Source organism: Sorex fumeus, unplaced genomic scaffold (assembly GCF_029834395.1).
Source record: "Sorex fumeus unplaced genomic scaffold, SorFum_2.1 ptg000024l, whole genome shotgun sequence".
In the NCBI taxonomy this organism is placed as follows: domain Eukaryota; kingdom Metazoa; phylum Chordata; class Mammalia; order Eulipotyphla; family Soricidae; genus Sorex; species Sorex fumeus.
Genome location: NW_026606081.1, coordinates 35328565 through 35346460, shown reverse-complemented (window position 1 = coordinate 35346460; position 17896 = coordinate 35328565). Strand labels below are relative to the sequence as shown.

Genomic DNA, 17896 nt, shown 5'->3' with positions numbered 1-17896 from the left:
CCTCTTATAGTCTAGCCCATTAGGCTGCACAACCTCTTATAGTCTAGCCCATTAATGTACCTAGAGCAGCAGACATGTGTTTGCTTTTAACATATTTGTTTGTATTCTCTTATATACATCTCCATCCCTCTTGGAGAGCCCGGCAAGCTACCAAGAGTATCCCTCCCCCATGGCAGAGCCTGGCAAGCTCCCTGTGGCATATTCAATATGCCAAAAACAGTAACAATAATGGATCTCATTCCCCTGACCCTGAAAGAGCCTCCAATATGGCACCATTGGGAAGGACGAGTAAGGAGAGGCTGCTAAAGTCTCAGGGCTGGAACAAATAGAGACGTTACTGGAGCCCACTTGAACAAATCGATGAATAACAAGATGACAGTATACAGTGATACAATGAAGAGACATGATCATAAAACACTTTAGAGAAAGTTTATCCACTTCCCATGAGGGAAGCCTTCTGGCTCGAAGAGACAGTCTCTGCTTAGGGTCAAAATGGAGGAGAATGGAGACAGTTCAGTGTAGTTTGGTGTGAGGTTACTAGTATTTTGATGGTATATTTGATTGTGGTAATAGACATCTGAAAAGTTATAAGTATATTTGTAAAAAAATTATCACTACAGTTTTTCAAAAGGCAAGGATGTATAATGTAAACATAAGTCATCCTAAGTTGCTTTATTTGTCACAAACTTTTGGTTTTCATGAAGTGAAATACAGAGCTTAATTTGTAAACATTTCTATGAGAGAAGCACAAATTATGAAATTAACTGCAGCATACATTGTTTTGCATAGGCACAAAATCTTTTTCTCAAGATATCATGGAAAAGCTGGTCTTAGTATTGTGCCATCTGTTTGGAAGACACTATCTCCCAGCAAAGTTTCGAGAGGGTGATCACAAGTTTTTTCAATCAAAGGTAACATTTTTTTTTTATTCTTAATAGGATAATAGTTTGTTCTCTATGTAATTTAGGTTATTTTCATCTGCAATTTAAATTTTATCAAATGGATAAATGCTTATAAGAATATACAATTACAATTTTCTTCTCAAGTTTTCTATTTGATTCTTTAAAATTCTAGAATTAAGCAATTAAAAAAATTTTGAGATAATTATAGGGGCCAGAGCAGTAGTACAGTGGATAGGGTTCTTGCTTTGCAGTGGCTGACCTGGGGTTGATCCCTGGGACCTCATATGGTACCCCAAGCATCACCAGGAGTGATCACCTAGTGCAAAGCCAGGACTAAGCGATGCTTATCACCTATTGTTTCCCCAAATTAAAAAGAGAATTGAGTTAATTTTACATTAGAGTAAGTAATAGCCCCCATCACTGAATCTACAATTCATTTAGGATCTCTTGTTGTCTAATATCATGGTGTCTTAAAATAGTCTTAATTTCTTTTTTTTGCATTGTTGCTATAGTAACAGTAACAGTGGTGAGTTACAACATCCTTGTCTTATTCCTGATGATAAAGAAAAAATTTTCATTTTTTCCAATTATGATGCAAGCTAAAAAAATTAAGGTCCTAGAAATCAAATTAATAAAGAAGTTGAAATATATAGTTCAAAAAAAGTGAATCATTATTTTAAAAATATTGGACACAATGAAATAGGAAAATAATTCATGTTTATTGATGTGAAGAATTGATACTTGTGAAATAAACATCCTATGTAAAGCATACAAGTTTTATGCAATTACTATTACAATTCTTATGGTATTTTAAGGACACAGAAAAATTACTACTAAAGTAACCCACGGTCCTAGATAGATAAAGTAATCTGACAAAAATGAATATGGGAAACATCACAGTTCTTGACTTTAAACTATATAAAAATCTATAAATATCAAAACAGCATGGTGCAGAGTAAACAGACATTCAGACATGGAAGAGTTTTGAGAACCAAAAAGATAAACTATCCTATATACATGCAGCAACATAGGAGCTGGAAATCTGATCGTGAACAGCTTTGTAATTGTGTATCTTACAATGATTCAATATTTAGAAAAAGAAGAGGGAGGCATCTTTAAAAAAAGCTGCTTAGCCACATTGTTTGTGTGCACACACGTTCACTGCATGAGACTTTCTCTCTCTCTCTTTCTCTCTCTCGTGTGTGTGTGTGTGTGTGTGTGTGTGTGTGTGTGTGTAATTTGGACCACTGTACATAAGGTTTAACTCAAAATGGATTAAAGTCATAAATTTAGACCCGAGTCTAAAAAAATATATCAAAAGTATAGTCCTGTGATATTGGCTTTAGAATTTTCTTCAGTAATTTAGCTCTATTGCAAAGGAAAACAAAACAAATTGTATTACCTCAAAATAGAAAACTTTTGCAATGTGAAAGAAACCATTACTAAAACAAAAAAAGACATCCTACTGAATGGGACAAAATGTATTCTCCACACCATACTTCTTACATTGTGATAATATTTAAGAGACACATAACAGTCACAAAATCCAACAAAAGCAATAATTAAAAACATCAAAAATGTGAAGAAAAGCTGAACTTCTCCAAAAATGAAATATAGAAAGACCAAGACCAAGTGAAAAATATTCTTCATTTGTATCTAGAGGCTATACTCTTAGCTGTTTACCCAGAGAACACAGAGATATTAATATGAAAAGACATAGGAACACTTATATAGGTTCATTGCAGTAATATTTGTAGTAGCCAAGATCTGGAAACAACTAAGTAAGTAATTACAGATGAATGGATAAAGAAGTTTTTGTGGGGCCAGGGAGATAGTACAGTGAGTAGGATATTTGCATTGTATGTGGCTGACTTGGGTTCAGTACCTGACAGCCCATATGATCACCTGAGTAAAGACAGGAATGACCCCTAAGTGCAGAGCTTGGAGTAACCCCTGAGAGCATGGCTGGGTTTGGTCCAAAAATAAATGCCAAAAAAGTTGTGACATTTATACATAATGGACTTCTATTAGAAAAGATGAAGTGTTTTCTTTTGGGGTGTCATGCTAAGTGAAATAAGGTAGAAGGAGAAAGACAGGTAATGGAATGGTTTCATTCATAGACAAAACAAAGAAAGGAATAGATTAATACAAGGGAAAAAGATCCTAAAATGGAGTCAACAGGCCTAAGTTTATATAAAGGGGTTGGAGTGGAAGGAAAGAGATCTCTGGATTGTGGTGCAAGCATATTGGCATTTTGGTATTGGGTGTGGTGTGGTAGCATAATTAACACCCCTAAAACATGGAACAGTTAGTCCCTTGCAAATCACTGTTACTTAAATTAAAAACCTTAATATGAGAGATGATATAATCTTGTGACTAAAAATATCTTTCAAAACATAAATGAGTTTTATTTGAATTTAATAGATGAATAAATGAAACATTCATATCTTGCATATATAGATAACTATAGAAGAATTATATTATTTTTAAAATCTTTCTCACAGTTTTGGTTTGATAAGAAAGTATGTGGATTCTAGCAAACAAAATTTTTGTTTTTTGGATGTCCTTTATTACTTAGGTTTTCCTGGAAGATCTCCCTGAGGATTTTAATGCTGCTTTAGAAGAGTATAACAATAATGTTACAAAGGATTTTGCCTCCTTTCTACTAATTGTTTCCACATTAGCTGATATGAAGCAGGAATATCAACTTCCATTGTCAAAAATAGGCAAGTGAAGTTTTGCTCCATTGTAAGTAAATGTAAAGAATAAATAATCTTGCCTATAAATATCTTAGAAGATTCAATTCATTAAAAGATGGGAACATCCAGGACTAAGAAGACACCTTCACTTTCCAAAAAAAACGAAATTGTGATTATTAGAAATTAAGGAATAAGGAAAGAGTTTCCAACACAAGTGCAAGAGGAAAGTAACCTTATACTTCCTGTCAGAGAGACAGCAACCCAGATTAAATGGGGGGATACAGGAGACAAGTAAAGCATGTGTGCAGTGCAGAGACTTTGTAAGCAGAAAGAGCTTATTTTATTCCAGAGAAGTATCTAAAACAATTGAATTTAAAAAGTAAATAAAAGGTCAAGAGAAACTGTGTATCTCATGGTGATTAATAAAAAAGAGTTTTTTTTTTAAAGGGTAAGAAACTAAGTAGAGACATTAGTAACCATTTTAATAAGAGCTTGGTTTACAGCCAATTTTGGAAAATGGAATAAGAACACCCATAAACTGAAGAGAAAATGGAAATGATTCTTTCAGCCTCTTTCTTGAGGGTAAATAATGCAGACTCTTTGAATATAGATGTTCGGCGGATTCCATGGTTAAAAAGTTTAACTCTGTTATATTATTATGCATGCCTTAGTTTTCTGAACAAATTCACGAGAAAGAGAATTAATATCTACTCAGTATCTAGGTGGATTTTAAATGATCAAATCAATAAAAGTGAATAACTTCAAAATGTTTGTAACATAGTAAATAATATTTATCCTTGCTCTTATTTTCTTAAACTATTAGATGGAATCTTTTAGGGAAAAATAAACAAGAAAAGATGACTGAAGTAAAGAGAAAGTGCATATTGAGCATAGTAATTTTTTTGCCTTTAATACCCCCTATCATCCTCAATTAAAAAAAGTCAAGAAGTTTAAGCATGTAGTTCCTTGGGTTCTGTTGAGTGATAAGCACATGAGCAAAGGCAGAATTCACTTTGGAACCCTGGAGTATCTTTCAGCAAGCAATAAGAAAACATGTGATGGGGCCGAAGAGTTAGTACAGCGGATAGGGCATTTGCCTTGCATACAGCCAACCTGGGTTCTATCCCCGGCATCCCTTATGGTCTCCCAAGTACCGCCAGGAGTAATTCCTGAGTGCAGAACCAGGAGTAACCCCTGAGCATCGCTGGGTGTGGCCCAAAAAGAAAAAAAAAGAAAAAGAAAACATGAAGGTATTTTTTTTTCTATTGAAAATTAGAACCATAGTTTCAGGTGCAATTTGATGCTTTGTAAAAGCATGAATGGAAAAAAAATACCTCTAATATACCACGCTCGATCAAGTGCTGTTAGTGGCTTAGAATACCTTGTTTCGAAAGATTTCTAATCCCAGGGCTTAAGAGATGGCACAACAGGACAGGCACTTGCCCTGAGCCAGCCATCCCCAGTTCAATTCATGGCATCACAGACAGGAGGATATTCCTGAATACAGACCCAGAAATAAGATATTAGCATTGCTGGCTGGAAAGAGAAAGAAAACAAGGAAAGAAAGGAGGGAAGGAGGAAGGATAGAAAGCAGAGAGGAAGGGGAGGAGAGAGAAGAGAGTTGAAAAGTTCAAATTCATTTGAAAAAAATATTAAGTAATAACAATAATGCTTTTTACTTGAGAGTATATCATTTATATATCATCCTTATTTTAATATGTAGTATTTTATACATAAGTTTTCTGATTTTGTCTGTACTATGGTGTAAGACATAAGTTGAATTTCTCTTATAATATGACATAGTGTGAGGGTGTAAGGTTTTACTTTTTTGATAATGGAAAAACTGATTTTCCTTCTATGGTCAGATTTCTCAGGGAAAGAATGTGATGATTCCCAGCTGGTGTCACACTTGATGAACTGCAAAGAAGGAAAAGTGGCCATTTCTCCATTTGTTTGTCTCTCTGGGAACACTGATAGTGTTCTGCTTCAACCAGCAACTTCAGACAATGTAAGTGGAAAATGTAGTTTATTTATAAGCAGTGTTTCAGGGACTGAGAGATAGTAAACATGTACTCGGCCAATCTGGGTTTAGTCCATGGCATCCCATATGGTGCCCTAAGAACTGCCAGGAGTAATTCTAGATTACAGAGCTAGGAGTAAGTCCTGAGCTTCGCAGGGTAGATGGCCCACAAACAAACAAACAAACTAAAGAAATAAAATGGTACCTCAAATAGAATAAAATGATACCTCAAATAGAATGTGTTTATATTTGTTGCAACTGTTCTAAGTCACCATAAATTTACAAAGTTCTTCATCATTTAGTTTCAAGAAGACAGTGTTTCAACACGTTTCCCGTCACCAAGCACCCTGCTCCCCAACCTATTTGCCTTCTTCTACCCACCAATCTGCTTCTACAGGAGACTCTTTACGTGTGTGTGTGTGTGTGTGTGTGTGTGTGTGTGTGTGTGTGTGTTTGCACTGTGGTTTAATGTTGCTGATGGGGTTTCATTCCTAATGTTACCACCTTTCAGCATCACCTCCTCCTCTCATCCCCTCAATTTTTCTAGCCATTCTTGGTTTAAAAAAGGGATTGATATTTTCCAAATTGAAAATGTTATAAAAAGTCCAGGGTTTTGTTTTGTTTTGCTTTTTGGGTCATACCCAGCAATGCTGAGGGGTTACTCCTGACTCAGCATTCAGAAATCACTCCTGGCAGTACTTGGAAATCCCTATGGGATGCCGAGAATTGAAACTGGATTTTCCACGTGCAAAGCAAATGCCTGACCCAGTGTACTATCACTCTGGCCCCAAGTCCAGGTTTAATGATGTTCTTGAGTCTAGTAGGATTCTAGGCACTCATGGTTGGCCCATGGGACCCTGCTCCGTTAGACCGAATGCCCAGTAGCTTCCCCTTTCCTTCTGGGTTTGAAAACTCCAGGGAGACTGACACAGGCTTGCTATGAAAGAGTTTCTTAATGTTGTCTTCAGGCTTTCCCAGTTTCACTGTAGATGCCATAAATCCCATTTAAATTTTGCATCTCAGGGGATCAAGAAAGAATATAAAAAAATGAAACATATTTGGAAGAGCTGGGATAATCCATTTGAATGTAATAAGCCTATAGAAATTTAAATTCTATTTTAATACAAAATTTGCAGAACGAAATAAATTTTGTCACATTCAGTATCATGGATTGCAACTGATGTCTAGTAGGTTACAAAGTTTCATGTCTCTCCTGTAAAATAGTTCACTATGGCTTAAAATCATTTGGAAAAATTGTATTGACCCTTTTACATGATGACATTTGTTTTTCATACTAAATTTGATTAGATTCAAATGATAGAGGTATGGATGTCAATTTGTTAAATAAATCACAGCATATGTAAAACAACAACAACAAAAAGCCCATAAAATGCAGGACCAGAGATAGAAGATAAGGTATTTGCCTTCCATGTGGCAATTCTCAGTTCAAAGTCCCAGCACCTCATATGGTCCCCTAAGCCTTGCCGGGAGTGAACCCTGAGCACAGAGTCAGGAGTAAACTCTGAGCCCTTCTGGCTGTCATCCAATTTTCCTCACCCAAAATGAAGGGCAAGATAGGTAGCTCAAAGTACTGGAGCATGTTCTTTGCATGCAGAAGCTCTGGCTTTAATCCCTGACACCACAAGATCCCCTGAGCAACACTCAGGAAGTCACTCCTCAGCTCTAAAGTAGGAATTGAAACAGCAATCACCATTACCCAGCACTCCCCCCAAAATGTATAAAAATAGCAGTGATTTAATACCAATATTATAAAATTAAAAGTAAGTTAATAAAGTTTTTTTTCGAGGTTTTTTTTATTAGTGAAACACCATGAGGTACAGTTACAGAGTTACAAATTTTTGGGTTTCAATGATTTATATAAACTATATATATATTACATAACTCTTCTGATTTTTGTTCAATTAATATGCCTCAAATGATCAGCAATCCATCATTAGAATATATTTTTATGTTTCAATGAACTAATAAATGATAGGTTTCACTTTCAGTTTCATTAGAAGCAAGTTGATTTTTCAAAAAAAAATTTTTTTAACTTGGTACCAGTTTTGATTTGTTTTTGGGGTCACACCTAGCAGTGTTTAGGTTTACTCTTGGCCCTGTGAACAAGGATTACTTCTGATGAACTGGTGTTGGATTTATGGGGTGCCAGGAATTAAAACTGAGTTGGCCACATGCAAGGCAAACACCCTAATCTCATACTCTCTCTGGGTCCTTACTTGGTCCTTAAAGTCATTCATTTTAACAACAAAAAAGCATTGTTGTCCTTTGTTGCTACTCTATATATTTAACCTCCAAGAAAGTTTGAATCTTAGTGAGTTAGAGGAGGGCTATATGTATTGGTTTTTAACCTTAGAGAAGAGAATTCGTAAGAAAGGATTTCTTTTCCGTTTTTACTAAAAGGCACATTGGTAACATAAATTGGAGATCACTACTCCAGAGTTTGTCTGAAGTCCCCTGAGGCTAGGTCTGTACGAATGTATTTCATTCCCCTTGTTGCATAAAGCCCCATCTGAGTTATGTCGTAATGAGCTGGATTTTTTGACTGGAGAGTTAATATAGTGGATAGGGTTCTTGCCTTGCATGTGGTTGACTTACTTTTGATCCATAGCACCACATACGCCCGCCCCCCCCCAGCCCTCCAGGAGTGATCCCTAATCACAGAGCCAAGAGTAATCCCTGAACACTGCCAATGGCCCCAAACAAAAAACAAAACAAGTTGCCTTTGAATAATGTAGAATTATGGCACAATACAATAAGTACTTTTATTCCTTGTTTCACTGTAGTAAAACTATTCATATGTACATAAACACTATAAAAACTCATTGATAAAATTCTGTAGTATAAAGCTAAATATTCAGTAGCTTTATGCTACGTTTTATTTTGCTTCATTTCTTCTTTCCCCAGGCTATTTATCCTGTCAAACTTAATGTATTAACTTCTTCCTTTAAAATCTTAATATTGCGGCTAGAGCGATAAAATCTTAATATTGCAGCCATAGCCATAGCAAAACGAGTAGGGCATTTGTCTTGCACGTGGCCAATCTAGGTTCCATCCGGGGCATCCCACATAGTTCCCTGAGAACCACTAGGAAGAATTCCTGAGTGCAGAGCCAGGAGTAACCCCAGAGCATAGACAGATGTGATCCAAAGAGTTAAAAAAAACTTAATACTAAAAATAAACTGTTCTTGTAGTTTTTTAATTTCACAACATAATTTTTAAAAACTGTATTCTGTAATGGTCTTCCATATAGTGACATGGGACTATTTTATATTTTATTACATCCCAGCATTTCATAGCACAAATTGATCTATTCTTTTAATATATTTTTAAAAAATTTTAGTGCAACAATATTATATGAGCAATAGGGTCACTATGTATATCTAGCACACATGAACAAAAAATTTCTTTGAGTGTCAATCTTCTAAAATTTTAGTGGAAACGCCTTTTTTAGGTCTTAGTAGAATTACTATATTCCAAGAATTTCTAATAATAAGAAAATTTGAAACTAATACCAAGTAGTTTTATCAATTGTATATCTCATTAGCATTATAATTGAGTATTTATTAACCCTTTAGTTTTCAAAAACAAAATAATATATACAGCTAACTACTTGTTAATAGCTCTGGTCTTTCCTTCCTTTTTATTTGGGTATTAAACACCAAAGAGATTGAAGTTGCCCTTCAGCTGAATTTTTCTTATGGCAACCTTACTAAGAACTCAGCAGATCTATTTCCTACACTGGTTAGAATACTGGTAAACATTTTAATTGGTTCTTTTTTCCTAGTCAGTGTGTCGGGTGGTAGAAATTGCCATAAAAAGGCTCTGGGGGTAACAGAGTTTATAGTTGCAGACTAGCTTATGAAGGAACCAGTTCATTGCATGAGAAAGACATCTTTCTTCATCTTTCTTCACCTTTAAAATTACAACTACAAAGCAGAATAAACTTTAAGAAATGGTTCAAATGCTTAAAATAATTTCTTAAATTTATGAACATGCCTTATGAGTAAAAACATTAAGAACAGTTATATTTCTTCAGGTCATTCTGCGCACAGTTAATATCAGTTACTCTCAAGCTCCTATACTGAAAAAACACAAATTTGATAACCAAGGAAGACTAATGCCCCTTAATTCTTATGCACTTGATTTTTATAAGCATGGATCCTTGAAAGGATTAGCCCAGGACAACGGGTATGTTTTATCTGTCTCCATCTTTCTCTATTTTTCTCTCTCTTTTATTTTCAACTCTGATTGTCACCTTTACCCTCCATCTGTCTTTAACTCCATGTCTGCCTTCATGTTTATGTACATATCTTTTATAAAGTCCATTTTTATGCCCACCTATAGCTCTTATAACTTGAATGTAATGAATTTTTTTACAAAGCCATTTTACAATTCAAATTGTGAGTCAAACATACAGCAAATTTTTTCCTTTGGACTGAAAAAAAGAAAAAAACAGTAAATTTATATATGGTCTTGCTCGTTACTAGCAAAATTTTGGGACTTATTCTGCCTCACTGGACATAAAGATCTACTGGGCAGATAAAATATATTTGCACACACACTTGCACATATTTTTATTTCTTATTTTTAATTCAGGATTAGATATTTAAAAACTGAATAAAATAATGTCATGTTCTATCTCACCTGAGAGTAGTGTATAAAATTCACATAAATTACACATACATAACAAGAGAACATAACAATTTTTCAGCCATTTGGCAAGAAAACTATTTTCAAAATCAGTAAACAGGGATAAATTCTCTTGGAGATTTATCTGAAAATGGATAAATTGTCCCAAATTGCCAATGAACCCATTGATATGGGAAGAGGCATTTTCTCACATGAATCTGGAATTCAATATGCATTTTCCATGAAATTTTAACCATCTTTATTGAGGTATTTAAGTTCTTACATTAAAAAACATTCTTACATAATTGAGTAGTGTTTATAGTTTATAAAAACGACTCATTATTTTGCATAAAGAAACTGATATTTGAAAAGAATTAACTTAGTTATTTTCTTCTGAGTTTCTAGCTCCATTCATCCTACTGACCTCTAATTTTCTACTTTGTTTTTCTCATGAGATGGCCAGTCTCCTGCTTTTATCAGTTCTTTATTTTCATAAAAAATTTGTCTCTTGAATTCATAATTATCATTCTCACAGTTTAAACTATCACTTTGGATTCTTATAAATGCATCTTGACAGATAAAGATGATCTATTATTTCTAAGGCAAACATTTGGAAATAAGAGTATTAATATTTTTAATCTATTAATTTTCAAAATGTTGCTTTCCCTAGGCTGAATGAAGGAGATGCTTATTTGCTGTTGAAAGATTTTATGCTCACCATTGAAAGTATCAGGTGGGTTATGAATTTTAAACACTAATATTAGAGACAGAGTGATATTACACTGGGTAAGTCCCTTGCCCTGCATGCAGACCACCAATGTTCTATACCAGGTGAAATATTAGGTCCCCACAGCAGAGCCAGGAGTGATCTCTGAGCACAGAACCATGAGTAAGCCCTAAGCCCAGCTCTGTGTGGCCCATTAACCAAACACCAAAACAAGTTTAAGAAACAAAAATAAATATCAATTTTTTAAAATTTGTTAGCAATTTGAAAATAGTTAAGCTCACACAGAAATGTACCTTTGAGTCTCAGAGATTCTAATTTCAGTTCCTCAAATGCTAAAGAACTTTCTTCAATATTCTATATTTTTTTGTAACCTAATAAATTCTATATCCCATTTGACCAAAAATTCTGATCAAATCAGGACCTAAGTGGTGGAACAGTGGTTAAGAGCTTGCTTTACACACAGACCCCTAGGTCTCATTGGCAGTGATGCCTAAGTGCAGAGCCAGGAGTAACCCTGAACACCTCTGGGTGTGGCCCCCAAACAAACAAGAACAAAGCCAAAATATTCTGATCAGATCAGGTACTATGTGCCAAGAGACTGCAATATTCCAAAACCTCTTCAATTCTTAAATTCAATATCCTCAGTTTTTACATGTTAAATACATGGTACTGCACAAACTCCTTTACACAACTCAAAGCTTCTGTATATAAATTTTGGTTTATAATTACTTACATATTTTATTTACTTGCTGTGTCCAGTATTTTCACTAGAATGTATCCAAGGAATATCTGTACTGGTTTCTTGATTCTATTGTTACATAGCCTGCTGGGGATCCTACCAATTCTACTAACTTTAGGCTCTTTCAAAATTTTCAAACATTCTAGATGCTTCTAGAATATCTCATCCTGCCTGGTTAAATGTCCACTTTTCTAAAGTCTCTGATTTCCTTCATTGATTGTGTGTTTCTTTACCTAGTATTTAAAGTTATAAATACCTAGACGTATGGGCACCTTGTGAAGGTGTTGTTAATTTTAGTGTTCTTGTTAATATGTAATATGTCACTGCTTTCTAATTTTTTTATATAACATTTATCAGACCCTCATGGAATTTTTAGTTTAGAAATGCTAGCACAGAAGGGATTTACTTTGTTCATCTGGGATATTCATGGACATTGCTCATCAAGAAAATCTAGAAACCATGGATTTAGTCTCATAAATTGTGTCTAGAAAACCATCTACCTATCCATCCTCCAATACTTCTAAGTACTGAAGTACTATTTATTGGAGATGTCTGAGCATTTGAATCATTAAATATACATACTACTTGCCTTTAAAACTCTTACGAGAGAAACTGACCTGCAGATATTACAAAGGTAGAAAGTACTATGGATGATAGCTAAAGACTGACTGATTCAGATTTGGATTTTTTTGGAAAACACATCCAGTGATATTCAGGAGTTATTCAAGGCTCTGCACTCAATAATTACTCCTAGCAGTGCTTTAGATGCTGAGTCAAACACAGGTTGGCCTCATGCAAGTGTCTCTTCTGCCCCATATTAGTGATGAATTTATTTTCACTTATGCATAAGAATCAGAAAAATATAATTCTTAAATCAGTATTCTCAAATGTTGCATTTTTTTAAAAAACTGAGTCTTAAGTAAGAAAATCAGGGAATAATATTTTCAAAGAAAAAAAAAAAAGAAAGTATCTGATGTGTCCAGAGTAAGCTTCAATTTCACTATGGTGGCATTTATAGGGGCATTGTGATAGGAATGGGGAACATGCTGAGCTGCTTGACTCTTGGTTATCAGAAATTATGATTATTACATTATTAATTTTACATTATTACATTTGCATTATTTGGAGAGCCCGGCAAGCTGCCGAGAGTATCTCGCCCGCAAGGCAGAGCCTGGCAAGCTACCCGTGATGTATTCGATATGCCAAACACAGTAACAACAAAGTCTCCAATGGAGACGTTACTGGGCCCGCTCGAGCAAATCAATGAACAACAGGAGGACAATGACAATGACAATGACATTTGCATTATTAATTTGGGGCCTTAATATTCTGTGCATTATGTAGATAATACTGAAAAATGAATGTGAGATGAATCAATAATTTATTCATGTGATAGAATTGTATGTGATCAATACAGGTGACAGAGACTCCAAGTCATACAATGGAGAGTGAGTGAAGATCCAAATCAAGTCAATCGAAGACTTCTGTCACTGTCACTGTCCTCCCATTGTTCATCGATTTGCTCAAGCGGGCCCAGTAACATCTTCATTTTGAGATTCTGTACAACATTTTTCAGCTAATTGTGTTTCTTCTCAGTATTTTTTATATTTTGCTAGTGAGGTTTACTTCTTTTACTCTTTCAGAATTTTGTTTTATTATTATTTCCCTTTGTTTTATTTTGTGAAAGCACCATGATTTGGTAGCTTGCCAGGCTTTGCCATGCGGGCGAGATACTCTTGGTAGCTTGCCGTGCTCTCGGAGAGGGGCAGAGGAATCGAACTTGGCTGGATGCTAGGTAAACACCCTACCAACTGTGCTATCTGGCTGGAACGATAGCACAGTGGGTAGGGCGTTTGTCTTGCATGCGGCCGACAGGGCCGACCTGTGTTCTGATTCCTCTGCCCCTCTCGGAGAGCCCGGCAAGCTACGAAGAGTATTTCGCCTGCTTGGCAAAGCATGGCAAGCTCCCTGTGATGTATTTGATATGCCAAACACAGTAGCAACAAGTCTCAGAATGTTGCTGGGCCCGCTCGAACAAATCGATGAACAGCGGGAGGACAGTGCTACAGTGCTACCATGATTTGAAGAGTATTTTTGTATTTGGGTTTTGGTGATAGGACATTCCATCACTGATCCTGCCACCAGGGTTCCCAGTTCCCTCTTTCCCCACTCCCTGCCTGCCATCTCATCAGGCACCTTTTTAAGTTTTATTTAAGTTTATTTATGTTTTGGTCTCATGCTTTCAGTGTTTCGAACTTTGTGCTTTGGATAATTAACTCTCTCCTCCCTTAACACCACCCCTCACACATTGACCCTTACCCTCTATTGCTTCTCATCTATCTCTTCTCCCCCGAGTCTCCACTTCTGTATTTTGAAAGAAAAAGCCTATTTCTAATATTCATTCTCACCAAAATGGGTGCTGTACATATAAGTGTGTATGTTTATTTCCATTTGCAGTGTTTCCTTGCGTGAGCTGTGTGAAGATGAGGAAGACAGTGTGGTGTTGGCATTTGAACAACTGAGTGAAACTTATGCAGAAAAATTTAATAAAGTCTGAAGAAAAAGTTTATTTAAGCCATTTAAAACATGCCTGGAGGCCTTTTCAGTTCATATTTGGTGAATCATTTGTTTTTAAATGCAAGTATGATGCAGAGGAAAGAGCAAGTGTTTTGCAATCCAAGTTGTGATCAAGTCATTCATTTTTCTCTTATGGGTACTCAAATAAATTATTTCATGTCTCTGAGTCTGGTTTTACTATAAATTTGAGTAATGATATTGATACTTTAGCTAGTTTCTATGTTGAGAAAATGCAACTATGTCGTGTCTAAAGAGTGTTTCCTACTTTACAAAATCTAAGAAAATATTTCATTTATGAACATTATCCTCTAGGTGTTTGAAAATATTAAGTATGTAATTATCTACATTTGATTACATCACTTAGATATATCATCTTTATTATTGTATATTTTATTAAATGAAACCTATGGGGCTGGAGTGATAATACAGTGGGTTGGGTGTTTGCCTTAAGCACAGCTGACCTGGGTTCAATTCCCAGCATCTCATATAGTCTCCCGAGTATCAGCAGAAGTAATTCCTGAGTGTCAAGCCAGGAGTATGCCCTGTGCATCGCCAGGTGTGACATGTGGGAAGCTGGCCCTTTAACTGACCAAGAGCCTACGTGCCTGTGCGGCTGACCTGACCTATGTGACCCTCAGCAGGTGAAGCCTGTGGTATGGCTATCTTGACCTACGTGACCCTCAGCAGGTCAAGCCTGTGCTAGGTAGGGCTATCCTGACCTACGTGATCCTCAGCAGGTAAAGTCTGTGCTTTGTATGGTTATCCTGAGAAAACAATTGTCATGGCTGTAACTGACAATGATTAACTTATTATAAGCCTTGTAATGCATGGTATGTTAAACTTATAGACTCTGTAACTTTCCTAACCACATTTTGAGCACGACCCTTTGTGTAGCTGCCTCACTATATATACCCCCATCACCCTCAATAAAGCCTGTCCCTTTTCCTCTTTGTTTCTGAGCTGCATTCTGTCTCTTGTGTCTTGTGTTCATTCGGTCGGTCCCTCCCTGCACCTACAGATCCTAGGGCCACCTCCGCGGGCCAGAGAGTGGTCTGGCGGGGCCCCCCGCAGTGACACAAAAAGAAAAAAAAAGAAAAATTGTTTGGGGGGAGATGTCAATATATTCAACCCTGTTCCCTTGGTCTACAGCTCTGCCTTTATTTCAGTGCCATGCTGTTTTAAGTATTACTGCTTTGTAGTAGAGTTTGAAGTTAGGGAGGTTGATTCCTCCCATTTTCTTTTTCCCAAGAATTGCTTTAGCTATTTGTGGGGGCTTATCGTTCCATATGAATTTCAGGAGTGTTTGCTCCATTTCTTTGAAAAATGTCATGGGTATCGTTATAGGGATTTCATTGAATTTGTACAATGCTTTGGGAAGTATCGCCATTTTGACAATGTTAATTCTCTTGATCCATGAGCAGGGGATATCTTTCAATTTTCTTGTGTCCTCTTTTATTTCCTGAAGTAGCGTTTTGTAGTTTTCTTTGCACAGGTCCTTTACTTCCTTAGTTAAGCTGATTCCTAAGTACTTGGTTTTCTGGGGCACAATTGTGAACGGGATTTTTTTTCATGTCACTTTCTTCTCTCTCACTATTTGAGTATAGGAAAACCACGGACTTTTGGATATTATTTTATAGCCTGCAACTTTACAATACAACTTTGTATTGTTTCTAGGAGTTTCTTGGTAGAGGTTTTAGGGTTCTCTATAGTATCATATCATCTGAGAATAGTGAGAACTTGATTTTTTCCTTTCCTACCTGAATTCCCTTAATATCTTTTTCTTGCCTATTCATTATTGTCAGTACTTCCAGTACTATATTGAACAGCAGTGGAGAGAGTGAGCATCCTTGTCTTGTCCCTGATCTTAGAGGGAATGCTCTCAGTTTTTTCCCATTGAGGATGATGCTTACTGTAGGCTTGTGGTAGATGGTTTTAACTATATTGAGGAAAGTCTCCTTTGTGCCCACTTTGGCAAGGGTTTTCATCATAAAGGGGTGCTGGATCTTGTCAAATGCTTTCTCTACATCTATTGATATGATCATATGCTTTTTATCCTTTCTTTTTGTGAATATGATGGATTATATTGATTGATTTCCGAATGTTAAACCATCCTTGCATCCCCGGGATGAATCCCACTTTGTCATGGTGTATGATCTTTTTGATGAGTTGTTGGGTTCTATTTGCTAATTGTTGAGGATCTTTGCATCTGTGTTCATCAGGAATATAGGCCTGTAATTCTCTTTCTTTATGGTATCTCTGAATGCTTTTGGTATCAGGGTGATGTTTACTTCATAGAAACTATTAGGAAGTGTCTTTGATATTTCAATTTTGTGGAAAAGCTTAAAGAGGATTGGGAGTAAGTCCTCTTTAAAGATTTGGAAGAATTCACTAGTGAATCTATCTAGGCCAGGACTTTTGTGCTTGGGGAGACTTTTCATTATTGTTTTAGTTTCCTTGATGGTGATAGGTCTGTTTAGGTATTCCAGGTCTTCTTGGTTCAGCCTTGGGAGGTTTCAGGAATATAGGAATTTATCCATTTCCTTGAGATTTGACAAGGGAGCAAGAAATGTGAAGTGGACCAAAGAAAGCCTCTTTAATAAATTGTGCTGGCGAAACAGGACAGCTACATGCAAAAAAATGGGCTCAGATCTCTGCCTAACACCATGTACAAAAGTAAGATCAAAATGGATTAAAGACCTCAACATCAGACTGGAATCCATAAGGTACATTGAAGACATAGTTTACAAAACCCTCCATGACATTGAAGCTAATGGTATCTTCAAAGATGTCATGCCACTGGCCAAGCAAGTGAAAACAGATATAGAAAATGGGACTATCTTAACCTAAGAAGCTTCTGCACCTCAAAAGAAATAGTGACCAAAATAAAAAGACAGTCTATAGAATGGGAAAGTATATTTGCCAAATACACATCCGTCAAGGGGTTGATATCAAGGATATACAAAATACTGGTTGAACTCCACAAGAAAAAACATCCAACTCCATCAAAAAATGGGGCGCTGAATGAACAGAAACTTTCTAAAAGAAGAAATCCGAATGGAAAAAGGCACACGAGAAAATGCTTTACATCAATAATCATCAGAGATGCAGATCAAAACAACAATGAGTTGTCATCTCACACCACAGAGACTGGCCCACATCCTAAAGAACAAAAGCAACCGGTGCTGGTGCAGATGTGACAAGAAACGCACCCTCCTCCACTGCTGGTGGGAATGCCAGCTGGTTCAGCCCTTTTGGAAAACAGTATGGATGATTCTCAAAATATTAGAAATTCATGGGGGCTTGAGAGATAGCACAGTGGGTAGGGCATTTCCCTTGCACACAGCCCACCCGGGTTCGATTCCCAGCATCCCATATTGTCCGCTGAGCACCGCCAGGAGTAACTCTTGAGTGCAGAGCCAGGAGTAACCCCTGTGCACCGCCAGGTGTGACCCAAAAATAAAATAAAATAAAATAAAATTGCATCAAAAATTAGAAATTGAACTCCCATTTGACCCAGCAATACCACTCCTGGAAATATAGCCCAGAGAGGCAAAAAAGTATAGTTGAAGTGACATCTGCACT

The 17896-nt window shown here is 36.3% G+C and overlaps 1 protein-coding gene across 3 annotated transcripts in view; it reads left to right on the top strand.

Moving 5' to 3' along the window:
* Window positions 1–15259, top strand: part of LOC130023645 (probable ATP-dependent RNA helicase DDX60) — a 107890-nt gene extending 92631 nt beyond the window's left edge. For 2 of the 3 annotated variants that reach the window (XM_056114221.1, XM_056114220.1), the window contains 6 exons: window positions 790–911; window positions 3481–3628; window positions 5467–5609; window positions 9679–9830; window positions 10942–11004; window positions 14195–15259. In XM_056114221.1, the coding sequence (XP_055970196.1) occupies window positions 790–911; window positions 3481–3628; window positions 5467–5609; window positions 9679–9830; window positions 10942–11004; window positions 14195–14294 (728 nt within the window). In that variant the 3' untranslated portion in view covers window positions 14295–15259. Of the gene's footprint in view, window positions 1–789; window positions 912–3480; window positions 3629–5466; window positions 5610–9678; window positions 9831–10941; window positions 11005–14194 lie in introns of those variants that run through there. The other variant, XR_008792484.1, reaches the window with a different exon arrangement.
* Window positions 15260–17896: the final 2637 nt, after the last annotated feature.